At 40.3% G+C, this 24549-nt stretch overlaps 1 protein-coding gene across 8 annotated transcripts in view; it reads left to right on the forward strand.

The window, feature by feature from the left end:
- Positions 1-24549, forward strand: part of MGAT4A (alpha-1,3-mannosyl-glycoprotein 4-beta-N-acetylglucosaminyltransferase A) — a 160927-nt gene that overhangs the window by 126953 nt on the left and 9425 nt on the right. For 7 of the 8 annotated variants that reach the window (XM_073352549.1, XM_073352542.1, XM_073352558.1 and 4 more), the window contains one exon: positions 15939-16017. In XM_073352549.1, coding sequence (XP_073208650.1) covers positions 15939-16017 — 79 coding nt within the window. Of the gene's footprint in view, positions 1-15938; positions 16018-16174; positions 17467-24549 lie in introns of those variants that run through there. The other variant, XM_073352531.1, reaches the window with a different exon arrangement.

Raw genomic sequence — 24549 nt, forward strand, 5'->3', positions numbered from 1 at the left:
ATACACAGAAACCCACTGTTTATTTTATCCCTTCATAACTTCAGCAGATGTTTCTTGTCCTAAGCCAACCATACTACAATAGGGATGGAGTGAACTGAACAAGACTCTGAAACTAGTTTTCCATTTCGATAACAGTTCTTACAACTGAAGTTCCTCATCCAGAGCACTGAACCCCCTATATAGTAAGCTAGAATCACACTGTCATCTTTGCAGTCTCTGATGTGCTGCTTCACACATCTCTCTGTTTCAGTGCTGTACCAATGGGATACTGTGAATTCATTAGTTTTATTCTTGATAGTAAATTGGACATCAACATTTTGTGGATTGTTTGCAAAAATAAATCCCTCATTAATTCTGGATGTTAAGACCCTCAAAATAGATCACACATTTAAGATTACAAAAAGATGCTGTCACTTTAAGTTGTTACTGGGCTATTGAAGTCCCCTTTAGCTATTTTGATATATGCTACTTGTTGTCCAAATGCACTTTTCTGAACTAAAAATGACAGCCACATTTAAAAGTAGCTTTGAATGCTCGACCGTTCTGTTACTGTAATTTTTGTGTCAAAGATGCATTTACTTTTTTTAGCTTCTCACGTTTTGTAAAAAAATATAGATACCCCTTTTCCCTTCTATTTACTCTTTTGTTTAGTGATGTCAATGAGAAACACTGCACCTGTATGTTCTGTTGTAAAAAAGGTTTGAATTTGGACACCACTTAGTCTGGTTTAGTGTTAGTTTTTATAGGAATCATTGAAGTATTTTTAGCTTAGCAGTCAATCTAAAAGAAAAGAGGAGAGAACAAATAAAAGATAAATGTGCTTCCCATTTTAAAAAAATATATATATCCCACACTCAAACCTTCTGCTACAGCACTTTCTAAGGCTGCTGTCCCTTGGCTCTCAATTACATCTAGCACCATTGTAACCATTGCCTTAAGAACACCCCACCCTGCATAGTACACACAAATGTTTCATTGTCACAAATCTAATGATAACACAGGACTGTGAAAACACTAATAATGCTGGTGTGCTTTTTGGAACACATACATTGTGATCACTATTTGTTCTTTTCAAAACTTGGCACCTTTCAATTATAAATGAGAGCTTGTTATCTTGAGAACTCAGAGTAAACATTTCATCAAAATCAAAGTCTGGCTCTTCCTTCTCAGCTTGAGAAAAAAGCTTCCAACTTTGATCTTACTGAAAATTTTTCAAGAAAAAATGCAAAAATATATTCTATCCTCTAGTAGTATTGGGTTTTCCTTTCCTCCCCAACCATTGTCAGTAAATGTATTGGCTAGCTATGGTGCTCATCATCATTGTACCTGAATACCTCACAAATGTTAATGAATTTATCCTTGCAGCTCCCCTTGTGCTGTAGGGAAGTACATTTATTCCCATTTTTGCAGGTTCAGAACTTCAGTGGGATTAACTCACATGAATAAAACAAGCAGGATTTCTTTCTCTGTCAGTCTGTCTAATACTGGCAAAACTGGTTAAATTTTTCCTGGTCTTTCCATGAGTTTCATCTCCAGTGCAGAGAAGAAAAAGGCAATATATCAGTCTTTAATATTCAAGGAATTAAAGAATATAAAATGAGTCCATCTGAAGGAAATATTTTACATTAGGTCATGATTCCTCATGTCATTAGTGTACTATATAATTTAGAAAATGGTTTTAGCAATATTCAGCAAAACCATACATTAGGAGTCCTCCCTTCCTATTGTTTTTGCCTGCAGTTAAAGAGGAAGAGCTACTATGAATAGGGATACCATATAGTTTTCGTTTCAGCTAGAGCAGTTTTTAGAAAACCACAGATTTTACACCATAACTGAATCAGACTTAATAAAAATCCATTCACAAATTCCACTGTAGGTGTGTGTGTGCCAGTGCACTTGGGTCAGAGACTTTTGCCAGCATTACCAACAGGTGGCGCATGTGCCCTCGCTGTCCTTGTGCACTGATCTGAGGGTAAAAGGGGGCATGACTGCCGCCTTCCTCACAGTTTGTTCTTACCAGCCATGGCAAGAGTTGGAGCTCCCCTGTTGCTGTTCAGCTGCAGTTAGCCAACCTTTAAAAAGAGATTTTCTCTATTTTGTGTATAGTTATAATTAGTTTTAGTGCTAATCTCATACAGTTTACTTAAGTAGTTCTCCTATTAGGGGTTTGATATGTAGAAATCCGCAGGACTCAAGCAATGTGTCATATGCAGGGCCAAGGTCCCAGCTGTGGATTGACACTAAAGCTACCTAATTTGCTTAGGTGAAGGACATGTGAAGGACAAATGTCCTATTCTTCTTTTCCAATGAGGATGAAGAAGCAGAGGGATTTCAACCTTAAGGTACATGTCATAAAGAAGCCAATACGTCCTCCTTCAGAGCCTGACCCAACCATGAGAGGATGGACAGTCTGTCCATGAGGAGCACCTATCTAGCTGCACCAGCTTCTAAGCCCAAATTAGGTGGGAAACACCACTTATCTTCCTTCCTTGCAGCCTCTTTGAAGTGTCACCCCACAGAAAATCTTCTAAAAAGTTCTCCAGTGCCAAGTCAAAGTCTGACTGTAAATCCAGACACTCACCATTGCTGTCTGAGGCAGCACTGTTGACTCTGGAATTCAGTGGGGCCATAAAGAATGCCTTCATCATTACCAGACAGATTCCTGACTGCAGTGCCATTGGATCCAGTACCAGTGGCACTGGCAACAGAACACTTGCCTCTGATTTCAGTGCTGTTGATACTCCAGGCCTACAACAGAGTGAGAGCACTGCCAAGGTAAAGAGAAGTTTGGCTGCAGGGGGAGGAGGTCAAGGGATTATAACTATTAGAAAGACACCAAATCCCGAAGAAAAGTAACTGACATGGAAAAAACAAAAAATACACCTAACAAATATACCCCAAACTTAAACTATATTAAAAAAAAAAAGCCATAAGAGTAAAAGAAATGCAGGCAGAAAACCAGCAGCAGGGTGGGAGCTACATAGTTGATTACATTGAGTGCAACACGTCTGATTATCTGGCTTGTGTGCAGGGGGCATATGTATGTGTGAGGTGTAAGCAACCCATGACTCTCAGAGACAGAGTATGGGCTCTTGAGGCCAGAGTGACTGAACTGGAGGAGCAAAGGGAAACAGAGAGGTACATAGAGGAGACTTTTAGGGACATAGCCTCCTGTCCAACAGTCCCTGTGCTGCTAAGGAGGATGAAAGTCTGGGGAGGGAGAGCATGAAGCTGGAGTAGAGGGAAACAATCCCATAGCTGGGATCCACAGTCCAGATGTCATAATATTCTCTTGCACTGAGGATATCCCTCCAGGGGCAGGGACTCCACTTATTAGGAAGAGGCAGACAAAGTAGTGGGGGATTTGATTATTAGAAATATAGATAGTTGGGTTTTTGATGAGCTGGAGATCTGCATGGTGAATTGCCTGCTGGGTGCAGAGGTAGTGGATCTCATGATACATCTAGGTAGCCTTATAGGCTGTGCTGGGGAGGAGCCAGTAGTCATGGTACATTTAGGTTATCAGTGACACAGGGAAAGGTAGGAGTGAGCTTTTGGAAGCCAAATTTAGGCTGCTTGGTAAGTGATTAAAGTCCAGGACCTTCATGATAGCACTCTCTGAAATGCTTCCAGTTCCATGCACAAGCCTAGTAAGACAGGCAGAACTGCAAGGGTCAAATGCCTGGATGAGATGATGGTGTAGCAAGGAGGGAGTTAAGTTTATTAGGAACTGGGGAACCTTTTGGAGGCAATAAGTTTTTTTAAAAGTAGAGTCAAATAAGGTGAAAATCTTAAAGGAATCAAACTGTACCTAAGAGTATCTATGGATAGAAAGTCCATACTTGAATAATTAGAGTATAGCAGTAGAAATACACTACCGACCACCTGACCAGAATGATGACAGTGATCGTGAAACGAAAAGGAGGTTAGAGAGGTTAAAAATCAGAAAACGCAATAATAATGAGTGATTTCAGCTGTTCTCATATTGACTGGGTAAATGTCACCTCAGGGCATGATACAGAGATAAAAACTGTAGACACCATAAATGACTGCTTCTTGGAGCAGCTAGTCCTGGACCCACAAGGAGAGAGGCAAGTCTTGATTTAGTCCTAAGTGGAGCATAGGATCTGATCTAAGGGGTAATTATAGCTGAACTACTTGGTAATAGTGACCATAATGTAATTAAATTTAGCATCATTGTAGGGAGGAAAATACCAATACAACCCACCACAGTGATACTTAACTTTGAAAAGGAACTACACAAGAATGAGGATGCTAGTTACGCAGAAATTAAAAAGAGCAGTCACAAGGGTAAAATGGCTTCAAGCAGCATGAGACTACTTAAAAACACCACAGTAGACATTCAGAATAAATGTCTACTCCAAATAAAAAAAGACAGAAGGAGGACCAAAAGAATGCCACCATGGCTGAACAGCAGAATAAGAAATGGTTAGAGGCAAAAAGACAGTCTTTAAAAATTGGAACTAAAATCCTAATGAGATGAATAGGAAGGATCACAAACTCTGACAAGTAAAATGTCAAAGTATAATAAAGCAGACTAAGAAAGAATTTGAGACGCAACTTGCTAAAAATGGAAAAACTAACAGTAATTTTGTTTAAAGTACATCAGAAGCAGGAAGCCGACTTAACAGGCAGTGGAACCAGTAGATGACAAAGCTGTTAAAGGAGGATTCCGGGAAGACACTGCCCTTGCACAGAAGCTAAATGAATTTTTGCACTGATCTTCAATTCAGAGGTTATGGGGGAGATACCCACATCAGAGCTATTTTTTGGGCAACAAATCTGAAGTACTGTCCCAAATTGATCTCTGTCAGTTGAAGAGGTTTGAGAACAGTTTGATAAACTAAACAATAAGAAGTCACCAGGACCATATGATATTTACCTTAGCGTTCTGAAAAAACTCAGATATGAAATTGCAGTATTACTAACTATAGTATCAGGTTTCAGAGTAGCAGCCGTGTTAGTCTCTATTCGCAAAAAGAAAAGGAGGACTTGTGGCACCTTAGAGACTAACAAATTTATCTGAGCATAAGCTTTCGTGAGCTACAGCTCACTTCATCCAATGAAGTGAGCTGCAGCTCATGAAAGCTTATGCTCAGATAAATTTGTTAATCTCTAAGGTGCCACAAGTACTCCTTTTCTTTTAACTATAGTATGTAACCTATCACTGAAATAATGTACTTGATTATCTACTGCATCTGAAGTCCTCTGGTCTTTGTCAGTTCAGTGAGAGTCCATCTAGCATGCATCTCTGAAGAACACCTTCCAGTGGATGGATTTTCTATCTTTTTTCACAGCCTGTCATTTCCAGATTTTAAAAGGGATTTCTTAGCATGTACCATCCTGTGTCTGATCCATTACCTTCATGAGACCTGAATTTAATGCTGTCTTGCTTGTTGGTTCCCTTTTTGAACCTTTGATAACATCTCTGAAAACCATGTTCTTGATGGCTGTTAGCTCTGCAAGGAGAATCTCAGAACTGCAGGCACTTTTAGCAGACCCTCCTTTCACAGTTTTCTGCAAAGACAAGAGGTCTCTTGGGCCGCACTCCAAGTTTGTGCCTAAGGTGGTATCAGCATTCCACCTCAACCAGAGTATTATCTCCCACTGTTCTTTCCAAAATGTCATAGTTCCAAGGCCAAAGAAAAGCTTCACATCTTAGATGTTTGGAGGGCTCTGGCATTTTACCTCAACCACAAAACGTCTTTCAAATCCTCTGCTGGACTCTTTGAAGTCTCTGCTGAAAGGATCAAAAAGGGAACCTGTTCCAGCTCAGTGTATTTTATACTGGATTTTTGACTATATCAAGCTTTGCTATGGTCTTGCTAAAGTCCTTACTCCACCATAATAATGGTCCACTCCACTAGGGCTCATTCCACTTTGTCTTTTTTGAGCAACATTCCTAACATTTGTTAGTCTCTAAGGTGCCACAAGTCCTCCTTTTCTTTATTTCTGTAATGGACATTTGCAAAGCAGCAACATGCTCAACTGTACATAGCTTCTCTAGATACAATATTATTACTCAAGCTTCCTGGGATGATTCCTGCTTTGGCAAATCAGTCTCTCTTCAGATAATGCAAAATCCCACCACTTATAAGAAAATGGCTGGTGAGTCACCCACAGCGAAATGTATATGTGCACAATCACTCAAAGGAGAAAAAATGGTGTTTTAGAACAATGAAAAAGAACAGTAAGCCTGCTATGGTGATTTCTCAGAGGAAGACACATTTTAACATACATGTAATCTGATTATTCTATAGAACATTCCTTTTTTTATTTTTAAAAATCATGTAAACATCAATCAGTAAGAGAAGATTATCAAAACCAGAGCCGTTTTAAAATCTATGTATAGAGAAACGAAACACATACTATAACCTAAATAACAAGAACTACAACCATGATAAAAAGAGCTTGGAGTCCAGAAAAACCACTAATGCCGAAATCCTGGCACCATTGAAGTCAACGGCAAAACTCTCATTGACTTCAGTGGGGCCAGATTTTCACCCCCGGGATTTTATAAATAGATCAAACAGTTCACTAGGCACATAAAAACAAGACAGGAAAAAAAAAAAACTAATACTTTTTCCAACTAAGTTAAAATGCAGTTGTACGTTATACAACAATAGACTCTAAAAAAAAAAATTAAATAACACCTGTCCAATAAGTATCACCCATCGATAGAGAATTTTAATTTAAGGGAAATATTATTTCCTTTTCTCTAGTATAATTGTAGTTGTTTATATTGAATTACCAAGAAATGAATATAAAACTAAACTTTATGAAACTACAAGTGATGTTCATGTAGTTTCATGAACTACATGATACTGATCAGTATCAAGCTCACTAGTATCTTTAAGGCCAGCTGTGAAGAAAGGAAAGCCTTGTCTTCATCAAAAGTGTAAAATAAGTACATTTTATAAGTACATAAAATTTGAAAGGACATGAGGCAGAAACCTAAAGACAGAACTTGAGCTGAGAGAAACAATAATTAATTCTCTCAACCAGCATAGATTTTTGAAACGCTGGAAACTACAGTTTTTATTTGCTAGAAAAGATTACTTCTATTTCCTGACCTGATTTATGAGCCTTACAGAATCAATAGCTGATCAAAAAGGGTACAATCAGCACATGCTTTTGCACAAGAAGAGATGAAGAACTGCTGTTAGAGATTAAACAGTTTAAGTATGGAATGGAGAAGATTAAAATCACAAATGGAGGTTAAAAGTATTGACATAGTTTTGTACAAATGGTTGAGGTTTTTTAAATGACACCAGAATTAGGTAGTTATTAACCCTGACCCCATACTCCATACAAGGAAGGTGTCAGGGACAGAGCAGCTTTTTACAGTTTCATTTTTGAGGTAGCTTGATGTTACATTTACAAAATAGAAATTAATATTACTTTTCATTGACAAACTTATTTTAGAATTTCCAAACTTCTGCATGTTTAAATTTGTAACTAAAATATTCTTGTACAGCTTTTATTTTTAAGAGAATAATTTAGCAATTTTCACTTCAGTTTGGAATAATATACGTGTGTGTGTGTACACGCATGCACACGCTTTTCTGAATTTTAATGTTAAATAATGATTCTGAGGCTATTGTGTAGAAATAGCAGATAGATGAGACACTATTGTTAATGATTTTAGTGACAAGAAAAATGCCACTCAAGCAGAAAAAATACATATTTCCAATGTTCCTGTCAGGATTCCCTCCCCACTCTGAACTCTGGAATACAGATGTGGGGACCCGTATGAACAACCCCCTAAGCTTATTTCTACCAGCTTAGGTTAAAAATTCCCCAAGGCACAAATCTCTTTTGTCCTTGGACAGTATGCTTCACCATCAAATGATTTAAACAAACATTCAGGGAGGGCCACTTGGAGCCCAATCTCCCCCAAAATATCCCCCCAAGCCCTTACACTCCCTTTCCTAGGGAGGCTTGAGAATAATATCCTAACCACTTGGTTACAAAGTGAGCACAGATCAACCCCTCCTGGGTTTTAGGACACTGAAAATCAATCAGATTCTTAAAAGAAGAATTTTATTTAAAGAAAAGTTAAAAGAATCACCTCTGTAAAATCAGGATGGAAGATAACTTTACAGGGTAACAAAAGATTCACAAACACAGAGGAACTCCCTCTAGGCTTAGTTCAAAGTTACAAAAAACAGGAAAAAACCTCCCTCTAGCAAAGGGAAAATTCACAAGCTAAAACAAAAGATAATCTAACACACCTTGCTTGGCTTTACTTACTATTTTTGTAATATTAGAAGCTGGTTCAGGATTGGTTGGAGGAGATGTATTTCGGCCTGGCTTCTCTCAGTCCCAGGAGAGAATACCCAACAAAAAGCACAAACAAAGTCTCCCCCTCCCCAGATTTGAAAGTATCTTCTTTCCCCATTGGTCCTTTTGGTCAGGTGCCAACCAGGTTATTTGAGCTTCTTAACCCCTTACAGGTAAGGACAAATTCTAGGCTACCCTTAGCTGTATGGTTATGACAGTTCCCATGGGTTAACACCACTTAAATCCCAGGCCAGATGTCTTAGTAATTCATGAACCAAAAGCACATCTCTACACATCAGTCAGGTCTTGCAGCTAGGAAAATGTTCTGTAGTTCAACTCCTCTTGGGCCTTGTGCTCGTTATCCACTGAGAGGAAGGCAAGCTTACTGCAGGACACCTAGCTAAATGGCAACCAGTGTACTAGCAATAGAGTTTTGATCTGCTGTCAAATAATTTTATCTTTAAGAGAAATAAAATTCTTATAAATCTGAAGTACAAGAATATACTATCATTAAGGCTCCGTGTTTGTCACTGCGGTCACAGAAGTCACAGATTCTGTGACCTCTGTGACTTCCGCAGCGGCCTGTGCGGCTGGCCTGGGAGCTGCTTGAGCCACTCGGGGCAGCCCTTGGGGCAGTCTTAGGCCCTTCACACCCTCTCCCCCCAGCAACAGGAGTTCAGGTGGGGGGGCTCAGGGCTGGGGATTGGGTGCGGGACGGTGCTTACCTGTGGGGGGGGGGTGCTCCCTAGAAGGGCAACAGGAACTCCCCTCCCTCAGCTCCTAGCTCCATGTGCTGCCTCAGCCTGCAGGCACCGCCCACGCAGCTCCCATTGTCCGCAGTTCTTAACTAATGGGAACTGCAGAACTGAGGCTTGGGGCGAATTGAAGGCAGCACATGGAGCTAGGAGGTGGAGGTTGCTGCTTCCCAGGAGCCGGCTAGGGAACATGCCCCAATACTCCCTCCCACAGACCACCCACGGCACCCACCGAGCACCCATTGTGATCCACTGCTCCTGGGCCATGCCCACTCCCCCAGCACCCGCAGCACCCCCTGGGCTGCAACCCCCTCCACCCCAAACACTTGTGCTGCCCCCAGCTTTAGTCATGGGTATATAGTACAAGTCATGGATAGGTCATGGCTGTGAATTTTTGTTTACGGCCCTTGACTTGTCCATGACTTTTACTAAAAATACCCATGACTAAAACGTAGACTTAACTATCATGCATAACTTTATTTGTATTTTGTATGCATTCTTTGATTATGGTAATAGACCTGATCTGTCAAAGAGAAATTACAGATGTGTATGTGTTGTTTACGTAGAGGAAGAGAGATAAATGAAAAGGACAACTTTGGATAGAAGGAAGCCTGGAAACTCATTTAGGTCAATCATTTTTTTAAATCATATCATACTGAGATTATGCTAACTTTTGTGTGTGTTGCAGTGTTGCTACAGTGGAGCTGATAATTGCTGTAAATGAACAAAATCACCCCCTAGTGTCTAAATGTTAATAGCACAGCAGGAAAAACACTGTTACCATTGCAATTTTTTCACCATTAACTCAGAGAGCATGATGACTGTAAAGGAGTTTCTAGAGTTTCCCTTATGAAAAAATATTGGCGCGTGAGAGTGGTAAAAAGAAAAGGAGCACTTGTGGCACTTTAGAGACTAACCAATTTATTTGAGCATAAGCTTTCGTGAGCTACAGCTCACTTCATCAGGGTTATCTCATTAATATAGTGGTAAAACTCCCACTGATGATTAGGGTGTTAGAATGCATAAGGACATCAGAATAGATCTAAATGCACATTTTAAACAAGTATCTTTCTGGGCTGCTTTGCTGTAATTTTGGCTTACTTATCACTGAGACCTGTAGTAAAAGGTGGAAAATGTACTCCTGGTATGTTTTTGAGATTTCATAAATGTTTAGAAAAAAGACTACAAATTCAGTTTTGCAGTCCTTAATCTAGGCAAAACTCTCCATTAATTTCAATAAGAGTTTTATTTGATAAAATCTGTAGATTCAAGGCCTGTGTATGATAAATTCTGTTTCTGTGTTAGCATTGTGTAAACTCATGTATTGAACATTTAACAACAATTGTTAAAAAGAACAAATATTTTTCTTGAAGAGTTTACAGAGCCCATGTCCCTGAAACAAATTCTGTTCTGCTACTCCTGTGCAATTCCTATTGAACTCAGTGTATGCCACTGAAGTCAATGGAGCTTGCATGCATGTATCTGACAACAGAATTTGGCTCTGTCTCTTTCAGAGCCCTGATCCTGTTTTAGGATTTTTTTTGTCACCTATCACTTTATCAGAGAATTTCCTTGTTTGAGAAAGTAGGTGCTTAAAGTTAAGCATGTGCTGATGTCTGAATAGAGATGTTTTCCCAAATCAGGACTAGAGAGCCCTGTTTTCCTCTTCTGCTTTCTTTTAATGATGCTTTCTGCAAGGATCATTAATCACAGAAAAAAATAATTTCTTGCAGATAAAGATTTTGTGGATTAATGGCAACTACTTATCCAGCTCTAGACATATTTAACACTGACAAATTGGAAATTTTATGTCTGATTACATTTTAATAAATTGTAAATTGAGTGATTTTTCATAATTTTAGTTAAGTGATAATTCTTGAACTAGTTTTAACTGAGTGATGATGCTTACTTTACATTTCAGTTGAAATGAGGGCTTCAGTGCTAATAGATTTTACATATTTATTTAGATGCATTAAGAATAACAGAGGCCTGTTAAAGTAGTGTATTTAGATGTCACTTCTATACGCAGTTACATAGACATTAATCTTAGGAAACTAGTCCGTGTTCTATTTGTATAAATGAATGGCCTTAATAAATTCCCAAGTAGAGATACCACCTAGTGGTAAAAAATGCTGGCGTTTCTCATTCACACAGTGCGTGTTGAAAACTCAATGTTAAAAGGCATGCGTGTAGCTGAAGCCATGTCAGTCTCAGGATACTAGAAAGACAAAGTAGGTGAGGTAATATCATTTATTGGACCAAATTTTGTTAGTGAGAAAGACAAACTTTCAAGTCACATGGAGCTATTCTTCAGGTCTGCAAATGTTACCCGTACAAAATTCTCTATTACACACACTCTAGGACACCCGCCCTTACCTAGTTCCTCGGGCTCAAGGCGTAACCCGGTTGATTTAGGCACTCCCACCCTTTCCCAGTTCCTAGAGCTCCAGGTAAAAGGCATCTAACTTTATCCCTCCGTGGGCTCTGGGCTCTACTCCTCCATGGGCTCCAGGTAAACACCCATTCCCTGTGGACTTAATCTTTTGGGGATTTACGGGTGAAGGAGACTTACACAGTAATATCCTACTTAACCTCTATTTATTAACAATCACCAAAACAGAATGCACATGCTAAGCACACAATGCTCACCACTCCCAATAAGGCAGATGCACTTTTCCTGCTGGCCAGTCAGGATCAGGTAATCTTGAGGTCTGGTACCTCTGATCTTGGGGCTGTGTCCTGGAGTTGGTTCCAAAGAACTTCCTTTTGGACCTCAGTTTATATAGTGAAACTTGAGTCTTGCTTAGCTGTACCTTAACCAATCATTTTACTAAAATATTATTAAACAATTTTTAACCAATTCTAACATACTGTAAAACAATTATTTAACCAATCATACCCCACCACCCTAATTGATTTATACCTAGCAAAATTAATTATGTAACAGACAGAAACAATCAAAGAACCAGACAGAGACCATCCAGATAAACAATAGAGAAGTGGGGACCACAAAGATAAAACAATAAAGAAGTGGGGATTTCACAACCACTACTAGTGATTTCTTGCCATACAGAATGCTATCAAACTAAGTTTTCTTTAACCATCTTAAGATTTGTTCCTTTCTCTGGTAATGGTGGGTGCTATTAGGATCACCTTAACAGCCGATATTACATTGTTTTAATGCAGGGGTTCTCAAACTGGGGGTCGGGACCTCTCAGGGGGTCGTGAGGTTATTACATGGGGGGTCATGAGCTATCAGCCTCCATCCCATACCCCGCTTTGCCTCCAGCATTTATAATGGTGTTAAATGTATTTTAAAGTATTTTTAATTTGTAAGCAGGGTACTTTTGTACTCAAACTTTTGTACTGGTGACCCCTTTCACATATCAAACCTCGCACTCACAGGTTTGATATGTGAAAGGGGTCACCAGTACAAAAGTTTGAGTACCACTGTTTTAATGTAATTTTAGATGGAATGTGAGGATGTGACTTTCTGCTGCTTAGCTAATGGCTGCTGCTGTCCTAATATGGCTGCAGACAAAGGCCTTAGGCCTTACGATATGGCTACAGGAAAAGGCCTTATCCTTACAGGAAAGGAACGCCCAGCATGACAGCTAAATGCAAGATGGAACAGATTGTTTAGCATAAGTAGCTAGCACATATTTTAATTGCCATAAATATAAAGGGAAGGGTAACCACCTTTCTGTATACAGTGCTATAAAATCCCTCCTGGCCAGAGGCAACATCCTGTTACCTTTAAAGGGTTAAGATGCTCAGCTAACCTGGCTGGCACCTGACCTAAAGGACCAATAAAGGAACAAGATACTTTCAAATCTTGGGGCGGGAAGGCTTTTGTTTGTGCTCTTTGTTTACGTGTTTGTTCTCTCTTGGGACTGAGAGAGGCCAGACAGAAATCCATCTTCTCCAACCCATCCTAATCCAAGTCTCCAAGCAAGGCGGATTAGTTTATCTTTTGTTTTATGTGAATTTTCTCCGTGTTAAGAGGGAAGTTTATTCCTGTTTTCTGTAACTTTAAGGTTTTGCCCAGAGGGAGATCCTCTGTGTTTTGAATCTGAATACCCTGTAAAGTATTTTCCATCCTGATTTTACAGAGGTGATTCTTTTACCTTTTCTTTAATTAATTTTTTTCTTTTAAGAACCTGATCGATTTTTCTTTGTTCTTAAGATCCAAGGGTTTGGGTCTGTGTTCACCTGTACAAATTGGTGAGCATTATTATCAAGCCTTCTCCAGGAAAGGGGGTGTAGGGTTTGGGGGCATATTTTGCGGAAAGACGTCGCCAAGTGGCTTCTTTCCCTGTTCTTTGTTTAAAATGCTTGGTGGTGGCAGTATACTGTTCAAGGACAAGGCAAAGTTTGTACTTTGGGGAAGTTTTTAACCTAAGCTAGTAAGAATAAGCTTAGGGGGTCTTTCATGCAGGTCCCCACATCTGCACCTTAGAGTTCAGAGTGGGGAAGGAACCTTGACAGTAATGTAGGGGATCATTCAAGGTGAAGTGACCAGTTAACACCCCTGCAGTCACAAGACAAAAAGAGGGGTTTAGTTGGGTTACAGATTGTTTTAATAAGCTATAAATCCAATGTGTCTGTTCAGTCTGTGATTTTTATTGTCTAACAGAGTTATGAATTTAAGCTCCCACGCTGATCTTTTGAATGTGTTGTGCAGGTTTTCTTTGAGGATGCGGATTGATATAGAGTGATGGCTTTGTGAAAAGTGTTCGTTCACAGGTGATAGGGTGTATTTGTCTTTTATATTTTCCGGTGTGAGTTAAATTTGAGAGCGTAGTGATTGGTTTTACATAGTTGTTATTGGGGCACTTAGTGCACTGGATGAGATATACTACATGTTGTGACAGGCATGTGTAGGATCCACAGATCTTGAAGGGTGTGTTGTGGGGGTTGTTGATCATTGTAGCAGTGAAGATATGTCTGCAGGTGTTGTATCTGTTCTGGCAGGGTCTGGTGCTGCTTTGAGTTGGTGTGTCCTGGTCTGTGAATCCCTATGTTGGAATTCTCCCATAACTTTGCATTAAAATTCCAGTTAGTTACTCTTAATATATGCCATACACATTTATTTTTATAATCATATTAATACATCGTTTAAAAAAATAAAGTATAATTAATAAATGCAACCACGGTTCAAACAGCCTACACTGCGGAAAAATTTTGACTGTGGAGATAAATGTATTTATTAATGATGAGAAACATCCAATTTTGTCCTAATAAACCTAATGCTAAATTTAGCAGGCACTTAAATTGAGTGTTCTTTGTTAGCAAAGTGAGATCTTACAAATGTGTATTTTCAAATGTCTGTTTGAAATGTGTCCATTACCAGATGTCATAGGCATAATTAAAAATGTAATTTCTGTCACACAGTTCATCCCAGCTTTGTTACGTTACTTTCTGAAAGTGGAATTGTTGTCTTTTTCCTCCATTTCATTGTCACATTTTGGAACATTCTGTTCCCACCGTTATTAGGGGAAGCCTTGCTCAAAGAGACAATCGTGTCTTGACTCTTAAAAGTAGCACATCTCAGGTTCATCCAAGTCTCTGGTGGTAGGGAGTTCCATAGTCCATGAGCTCCTCTAAGTCCTCTCAGCCAGAAAGCTGGCTGCCACTAGGTTTAGGACCTAGAAACTGCCATATTGAATTAAGCCAATGGTTCCTCTGGGTTAGTGTCCAGTCTCTAACAGTGTCCAGCACCAACTCCTTCAGAGTAAGGTCCAGGAAACTTAATAACGATCAATTACAGAATAACCTGCCCATGGGAGAAGTGAATTCCTTTTCTCATGTTGTTAGTGGTTTACTTGTGCCCTGAAGCATGAGGGTTTCAGTGCTATAAACATTTTTTATGTAATATAATCCATCCAATATGCATGTTTACAGGGAAATTTTCTAGTTTCTTTTTTCAGAGTTGTGATGCACATCGCAATATGGTCCCTAAAATTACTCTGTAAAATACACACGGGTACCGTTGTTGCCTAACACACCTTGTTTTTCTCTCTCGTAATAAATCCGTAACCCCATTAAAAGTGGGAAACTGTTCCACAACTAGGGTGGGGGAAAGTAGCTTTTGTCTACTGCACTACATTACTTTTGGGGATTTGTTTGTTTGTAGGTTTTTTGTATGTTTGTTTATAATATGTGATCAAGGGGTTGTAGCTTTGATGAGCCATAACACTATGTAAATGTTAAGACTAATACTTATAGTTATGAATACAGACATGTGTAACTACAACTATGCTAATAAACTATGTAGCTTTGCTGTTGCATTCATGATCTCGGTTAGTGCTTATTCAGTAGCTTTTGCCATGACCAGCAAATTTCAATACAGATGACAATAACATGTAGCATTTACTATATAGCATTTTTCATCCCTAGATCTCAAAGTATGTTATGAAAGAAGTTATTTAGTATTAGTTTTGCAGATGGGAATGATGGGGTGCAGTGGGCTTATGTTAATTGCCCACAGTTAAACAGCTGGTCAGCAGTAGAGCTAAGAACAAATGCAATTTTCCTGACTCCCAATCCTGTGTTCTATTGAGTGGACCTGTTGTCTCCCAGTCCCCTTCGTCTCACAGGATAACCTTGTGGTGTCAAGACCAGCTCTATATGGTTATTTTTCTAGGGGCAAGTTCTAGTAATATGCAAATCCTATTTAAAAAACTTGGCCTAGTCACTTTTTTTTAAAAAGCAGGGTTTTTTAGTACATTAGTGTATGAAACTAATTTTCAGTTGATTTTCATAGTTGAACTGGGATCATCTACCAGTGTAATTTCCATAATGTCTTTTAATGTTACTTATTAAGTCAACAGTGGCTGAGGTGTGCAGACCATTTATTTTTAATTTTTGCATTTATAGATACTTCTTTCGTAGTGGCAATCCAGAGCATCCAGGAGATATTCTATTAAATACTACAGTGGAGGTTCTGCCTTTTAAGGTATGAATACATTAATATCTCTCCTTTCTATATTAGAGTAAAAGCAAAACTCCTAATTTCTAATGACATCATTGGGCTGGGAAAATTATGGGTGTCTCTTTTATTGGAATTGAAAACCTCTTATCTCATCACATTTATTCCTCTTTACTTTAAACAGACCTTATTTACAAAGAGCAGACTTTCATTCAGAAGAAAGCTTGGTAAAAGGAAGATAGGTAATCTGGAGGAGAACAGTCTTTATTCATCTATTTTTGTTTAGCTGCTGTTTTGTTTTGTTTTAAGAATTGGATTTTGGAGGAATTGGCTTCACTCCGCTTCCTCATTTTTCATCCACTGAGTGTCCAGCCTTAAAGATCCTGCATAAATCCAGCTAAGCAGATATTTTGGTATCTTAATTGTCAAGTTAATAGAACAGAGTGTGAAACGTTCTGTTCCTTCTACACAACCAACCTGGATTTTACCTCAAGATGGCAATGCAGTGAATAAAGACCATTCCAGTCTGATGTCAGACTCTAACCACTGTACCTAAAGGAGAATCTTTAGTCTTTTTCACCACAAAAATTTCTATTCCAATAGCAAAGACATTACTCTTTTCATACTGACTGAAATAACCCTCTTTTTGAAGTAATCTAAAGTATTTGTATCCAATTTCATTGCAGTTGATACACATCTGATGCAGATATTTTTAGCTGGAAGAACCCTGACCATTGTGTCTGGAAGATTAACATATGATGATTCAAAGTGATATCAGAGCAGTGATCTTGCTAGTATTCCACTCTCCCCTACTTTATTCCCACTGCCTCCCCCACACAAATCCTACCTTCACTCATGAGATATTACTTCACAGTTTTAATCGAAACAAGACCCTCTTTCCTCTCCCCACTTCCTTGTGTTGTGAGAGGCCAAACTTATTGATGCTCATAGATATATTACAAGAGTGAAATTATAAAAAAAGAAATAACTGCTCAAAATGCAAAAATTATTTGGAAAGCTGCATAATTTCACAATAGAAATATCTTTAGCCAAATTCAGAACTGGCATAAAGAGGCGTTAAATGGAGTTGTACCCGAATTAGGCCTGAATTTGGCTCATCATATTTACATTCAACTGGGTAGAGTTAATTTGATTTAAGTTCACTAGTTTACCGTGGAGGTCAGCTGGAAAAGATAGGAAACATTTCAGACAGGAGCAGGTAAAGAGTGGTGTATCTTTGTCAAGGTTTCTCCCCCACTCTGAACTCTAGGGTACAGATGTGGGGACCTGCATGAAAAACCTCCTAAGCTTATCTTTACCAGCTTAGGTCAAAACTTCCCCAAGGTACAAAATATTACACCCGTTATCCTTGGACTGGCCGCTACCACCACCAAACTAATACTGGTTACTGGGGAAGAGCTGTTTGGACGCGTCCTTCCCCCCAAAATACTTCCCAAAACCTTGCACCCCACTTCCTGGACAAGGTTTGGTCAAAAGCCTCACCAATTTGCCTAGGTGACTACAGACCCAGACCCTTGGATCTTAAGAACAATGAACAATCCTCCCAACACTTGCACCCCCCCTTTCCTGGGAAATGTTGGATAAAAAGCCTCACCAATTTGCATAGGTGACCACAGACCCAAACCCTTGGATCTGAGAACAATGAAAAAGCATTCAGTTTTTTACAAGAAGACTTTTAATAAAAAATAGAAGTAAATAGAAATAAAGAAATCCCCCCTGTAAAATCAGGATGGTAGATATCTTACAGGGTAATTAGATTCAAAAACATAGAGAACCCCTCTAGGCAAAACCTTAAGTTACAAAAAAGATACATAGACAGAAATAGTTATTCTATTCAGCACAATTCTTTTCTCAGCCATTTAAAGAAATCATAATCTAACACATACCTAGCTAGATTACTTACTAAAAGTTCTAAGGCTCCATTCCTGGTCTATCCCTGGCAAAGACCAGCATACAGACAGACACAGACCCTTTGTTTCTCTCCCTCCTCCCAGCTTTTGAAAGTATCTTGTCTCCCCATTGGTCATTTTGGTCAGGTGCCAGCGAGGTTACCTTTAGCTTCTTAACCCTTTACAGGTGAGAGGAGCTTTCCCCTGGCCAGGAGGGATTTCAAAGGGGTTTACCCTTCCCTTTATATTTATGACAATCTTGATATCCCTTTCTCCTGGTGTTTGATTCTTGTTGTTTCGTCAAGAAAATTTTTCTTTTAAAAAATCCATATATTTATCATGTATACAATTCTAAACATCATTAAAATTATTAATTTTAATACAGTTTACATTTCATCATACTATTTTACATGTCTAAATAAAGCCCAAAGATGTATAGAAAGACAATTAGAAGCCTTTAAACGGGGTTAAAATACGTTGCCAACTCTTGTGATTTTTATCGTGAGTCTTGCCATATTCATTGTTTTTTTAAATCCTTAGTTTCTCAAGTCAAGCGATTACATGAAGGTATTAGCATTTTTAAAGGAAAACAAAAAATAAAGTAACTTTCTAACCCTTCTGATTGCAGAGAAAACTTTGAAAAGTTTGAAAGCGATATATCTTGAATTTAGCAAAGCTTTTGATACAGTCTCCCACAGTATTCTTGCCAGCAAGGTAAAAAAGTATGGATTGGATGAATGAATTATAAGGTGGATAGAAAGCTGGCTAAATGGTTGGGCTCAACGGGTAGCAATCAAGGCTCAATGTCTAGTTGGCAGCCGGTATCAAGCAGAGTGCCCCAGGGGTCTGTCCTGGGGCCGGTTTTGTTCAGCATCTTCATTAATGATCTGGATGATGGGATGGATTGCACCCTCAGCAGGTTTGCGGATGACACTAAGCTGGGGGGAGAGGTAGATATGCTGGAGGGTAGGGATAAGATCCAGAGTGACCTAGACAAATTGGAGGATTGGGCCAAAAGAAATCTGATGAGGTTCAACAAGGACAAGTGCAGAGTCCTGCACTTAGGGCAGAAGAATCCCATGCACTGCAACAGGCTGGGAACCGACTGGCTAAGCAGCAGTTCTGCAGAAAAGGACCTCAGGAATTACAGTGGATGAGAAGCTGGCTATGAGTCGACAATGTGCCCTTGTTGCAAGAAGGCTAACGGTATATTAGGCTACATTAGTAGGAACGTTACCAGCAGATCGAGGGAAGTGATTATTCCCCTCTATTTGGCACTGGTGAGGCCACATCTAGAGTATTGCATCCAGTTTTGGGCCTCCCACTACAGAAAGGATTTGGACAAATTGGAGAGAGTCCAGCAGAGGGCAACGAAAATGATTAGGAGGATGGGGCACATGATTTATGAGGAGAGGCTGAGGGAACTGGGGCTTATTTAGTCTGCAGAAGAAAAGAGTGAGGTGGGATTTGATGGCAGCCTTCAACTACCTGAAGGGGCGTTCCAAAGAGGATGGAGCTAGGCTGTTCTCAGTGGTGGCAGATGACAGAACAAGGAGCAGTGGTCTCAAGTTGCAGTGCGGAAGGTCTAGGTTGGATATTAGGAAAAACTATTTCACTAGGTGGGTGGTGAAGCACTGGAATGGGTTGCCTAGGGAGGTGGTGAAATCTCCATCCTTAGAGGTTTTTAAGGCCTGGCTTGACAAAGCCCTGGCTGGGATGATTTAGTTGGGGTTGGTCTTGCTCTGAGCAGGGGGTTGGACTAGATGACCACCTGAGGTTTCTTCCAACCCTAATCTTCTATGATTCTATGACCTGAGGACTTGTCTACATATGGATATCCAGAAAAATTAATCCAAATTAACTAAAGGTGTGAATTTGAAGGAGATTAGCTAAACCACATTCACTTCCAAAGTGAATTAAAATAAACCCAATTAAGGCCACTTTAATTCTGAATAACAGTGTCCAAACAGTGATTTAATGTGCTTTAATTAAACCACTTCACCTTTAGATAATTTAGATTAATTTTCCTGGATGTCCCCATGTAAGATAGCTGTTGGTATACCATAAAGGCTCATAATATAAAAGGCAAAAAAAGAACTCAACATATATTTGAACTCATTATTTTTCACATAAACTCCTAATTATTGAGGCCTGACATAGGATGTTTGAACACCTGAGTTTGGCAATACTGTAACTCTAAGCCAACAGTTTATAGACGCAACTGCTCTATTCAAAAATCCTCCATACAAGAAAGGAAAGATCATCCATAAACCGAATATATATTCCCCACTTCTCCAGGCATGTTATTCCTGCGTTCAGTTTTCCCTTTGCTTTGTTCTTGCCGAGGCAGGGTCAGTTTTGTCAATCATTGGGTAGGGACTGGTTCCCCATTCAAAAAAAAACCTGCAATTCAGTCTGCCTTCTGTGAGCAGAAACAGGCTGTTTCCAGACTTCCTGCTTCCCAAAAATAGAGAGCATAGGAAAAAAGCCTACTTAAAATTGCCAGTTTGGTTCTGAATATCATGCTCTTTTTTCCCCGTCATGTTTAATGATAAAGCTTTCAGGTTTTGTTTCTCAGGGCTTAGGCTAGGCTTGCTCAAAAGCATGCGTCAACAGCCTCACCCACAGGAGCTCGAGATATAGTAGCAAAACCCAAGAAGTAGCCTGGAACAAAGGGATCCTGAGATCATCTCCCCTTCAGCCTTGCCTGGCTGAGGGAGTTTTGCATCTTCTATACCCAGGAGCAGCCTTTGCTCTCCTGCTCTGGCTGCTAGCTATAACTACCAGCTCCCAGTGCTGGCCACCAGTAGGAACAGCTCCCCTGCTCTCAGCACAGTGCCACAGCACGAAGCATACACCCTACCAGCACTAAGGTAACAGCACTACAATGGCTGGTGGCCCTGCAGGAAGCAGACCCAGCTCAGGTGGCCCCAAGGATTTCCAGCTCTGTTTTGACCTGTGAACCACAGACTCCAGCAGGGCTGAATCCAAATTCAGTGGCTGATGCCGGACAGAAACTTAAAGCTGAGTTCAGTAAAAATCTTTCAAATCCGAGAATTCCTACAGGATGGATTGGCTCTAGGTCTTAAAGCAACACACTCCAAAAACCATTTTCAGCCATCTTTTTAGTAATAGAAGAAGCAAACCTTAATGGATTTCCTCTCATCCACCTATCAAGCATTTTTGATTAATCACCAGGAATTCCCCAGAGTAGAGCCTTTGGATTTAGATCATCTGACCCTGGATGAAATTACTAGACTGTTGTTCACATTGCTTTCTTCAGTTTCATTTTTCTATCTCTTTATTAAAGTGAGTTTACTGGTGTCCATCCCCTTTGTACATGGAGGCATTGTGCCTTTTCTAGAGGCATTGTGTATTGAAGAATCACAAATATTGTATTTTTCATATTGATCAGGTGGCTCTTCATCTCAAATATTTTTTTACCAAAAGTAAATTAGGAATTTCACAGATCCCAGGAGATAGTCCTCCCATCATTCTCTACAAAGTCTACGCATCCAAAAGAAAAGCTCCAGCAAATATTTTATTTCCACCAAGCTGTTAAGATCTACCTGGCAAGAATGTAAATGTATAGAAAAGTCATCCTGCAACAAGAGCCAAAAAAAAGCATCTAAAGCATTAATTGCTAGATAGCTGAAGTATTGCATTAAAGAAGCCTATGAAGCAGGCTTACAGGAAAGATAAAGCTCTTCAGACAAGGACATTATTTACTTCCTGGACTGGTAAATTGTTTGTGTTGAATAAAGGCATTGGTAGGGCAGCAACAGTCACCTAATTAAGCATTCACCAGGGCGTAGGAGATGGACACGGGCCTTGACAGATGCTGCCTTAGCAGGAGGGTATTGCATACTGTGATACCTAAAAAGAAAAGGAGTACTTGTGGCACCTTAGAGACTAACCAACTTATTTGAATATAAGCTTTCATGAGCTACAGCTCACTTCATCGGATGCATACTGTGGAAAGTATAGAAGATTTTTTTTATACACACAAAGCATGAAAAAATGGGTGTGTATAAAACAAACCACTACAAAAGGTTTTCTCTCCCCGCACCCCACTCTCTCGCTGGCAATAGCCCATCCAAAGCGATCACTCTCCTTACAATGTGTATGATAATCAAGTTGGGCCATTTCCAGCACAAATCCAGGTTTTCTCCCTCCCCCCTCCCCCCCTCAACCCACTCTCCTGTTGGTAATAGCTTATCTAAAGTGATCACTCTCCTTACAATGTGTATGATAATCAAGGTAGGCCATTTCCAGCACAAATCCAGGGTTTAACACGAACGTCTGAGGAAGGGGGGAGGGGTAGGAAAAACAAGGGGAAATAGGTTACCTTGCATAATGACTTAGCCACTCCCAGTCTCTATTCAAGCCTAAGTTAATTGTATCCAATTTGCAAATGAATTCCAATTCAACAGTCTCTCGCTGGAGTCTGGTTTTGAAGTTTTTTTGTTGTAATATCGCAACTTTCATGTCTGTAATCGCGTGACCAGAGAGATTGAAGTGTTCTCCGACTGGTTTATGAATGTTATAATTCTTGACATCTGATTTGTGTCCATTTATTCTTTTACGTACAGATTGTCCAGTTTGCCCAATGTACATGGCAGAGGGGCATTGCTGGCACATGATGGCATATCTCACATTGGTGGATGTGCAGGTGAACAAGCCTCTGATAGTGTGGCTGATGTTATTAGGCCCTGTGATGGGAGCACAGTTGGCAACGGGCTTTGTTGCAAGGATAGGTTCCTGGGTTAGTGGTTCTGTTGTGTGGTATGTGGTTGCTGGTGAGTATTTGCTTCAGGATGGGGGGGGCTGTCTGTAGGCAAGGACTGGCCTGTCTCCCAAGATTTGTGAGAGTGTTGAGTCATCCTTCAGGATAGGTTGTAGATCCTTAATGCGTTGGAGGGGTTTTAGTTGGGGGCTGAAGGTGACGGCTAGTGGCGTTCTGTTATTTTCTTTGTTAGGCCTGTCCTGTAGTAGGTGACTTCTGGGAACTCTTCTGGCTCTATCAATCTGTTTCTTCACTTCCGCACGTGGTATTGTAGTTGTAAGAATGCTTGATAGAGATCTTGTAGGTGTTTGTCTCTGAGGGGTTGGAGCAAATGCGGTTGTATCGCAGAGCTTGGCTGTAGACAATGGATCGTGTGGTGTGGTCAGGGTGAAAGCTGCAAGCATGTAGGTAGGAATAGTGGTCAGTAGGTTTCTGGTATAGGGTGGTGTTTATGTGACCATCGTTTATTAGCACTGTAGTGTCCAGGAAGTGGATCTCTTGTGTGGACTGGACCAGGCTGAGGTTGATGGTGGGATGGAAATTGTTGAAATCATGGTGGAATTCCTCAAGGGCTTCTTTTCCATGGGTCCAGATGATGAAGATGTCATCAGTATAGCGCAAGTAGAGTAGGGGCGTTAGGGGACGAGAGCTGAGGAAGCGTTGTTCTAAGTCAGCCATAAAAATGTTGGCATACTGTGGGGCCATGCAGGTACCCATAGCAGTGCCGCTGATTTGAAGGTATACATTGTCCCCAAATGTAAAATAGTTATGGGTAAGGACAAAGTCATACAATTCAGCCACCAGGTTAGCCGTGACATTATCGGGGGTAGTGTTCTTGACAGCTTGTAGTCCATTTTTGTGTGGAATGTTGGTGTAGAGGGCTTCTACATCCATAGTGGCCAGGATGGTGTTATCAGGAAGATCACCGATGGATTGTAGTTTCCTCAGGAAGTCAGTGGTGTCTCGAAGGTAGCTGGGAGTGCTGGTAGCGTAGGGCCTGAGGAGGGAGTCTACATAGCCAGACAATCCTGCTGTCAGGGTGCCAGTGCCTGAGATGATGGGGCGCCCAGGATTTCCAGGTTTATGGATCTTGGGTAGTAGATAGAATATCCCAGGTCGGGGTTCCAGGAGTGTGTCTGTGCGGATTTGATCTTGTGCTTTTTCAGGGAGTTTCTTGAGCAAATGCTGTAGTTTCTTTTGGTAACTCTCAGTGGGATCAGAGGGTAATGGCTTGTAGAAAGTGGTGTTGGAGTGCTGCTGAGCAGCCTCTTGTTCATATTCCGACCTGTTCATGATGACAACAGCACCTCCTTTGTCAGCCTTTTTGGTTATGATGTCAGTTGTTTCTGAGGCTGTGGATGGCATTGTGTTCTGCATGGCTGAGGTTGTGGGGCAAGTGATGCTGCTTTTCCACAATTTCAGCCCGTGCACGTCGGCGGAAGCACTCTATGTAGAAGTCCAGTCTGCTGTCTCGACCTTCAGGAGGAGTCCACCTAGAATCCTTCTTTTTGTAGTGTTGGTAGGGAGGTCTCTGTGGATTAGTATGTTGTTCAGAGGTGTGTTGGAAATATTCCTTGAGTCGGAGACGTCGAAAATAGGATTCTAGGTCACCACAGAACTGTGTCATGTTCGTGGGGATGGAGGGGCAGAAGGAGATGCCCCAAGATAGGACAGCTGCTTCTGCTGGGCTAAGAGTATAGTTGGGTTGAGGGAACCATCTCTGTGGCCCCTTGTGGCATGTAGTAGTTTAGAAAGTTTAGTGTCCTTTTTCTTTTGTAGAGAAGCAAAGTGTGTGTTGTAAATGGCTTGTCTAGTTTTAGTAAAGACCAGCCACGAGGAAGTTTGTGTGGAAGGTTGGTTTTT

The sequence above is a fragment of the Lepidochelys kempii genome, chromosome 1, assembly GCF_965140265.1.
Source record: "Lepidochelys kempii isolate rLepKem1 chromosome 1, rLepKem1.hap2, whole genome shotgun sequence".
Lineage (NCBI taxonomy): Eukaryota > Metazoa > Chordata > Testudines > Cheloniidae > Lepidochelys > Lepidochelys kempii.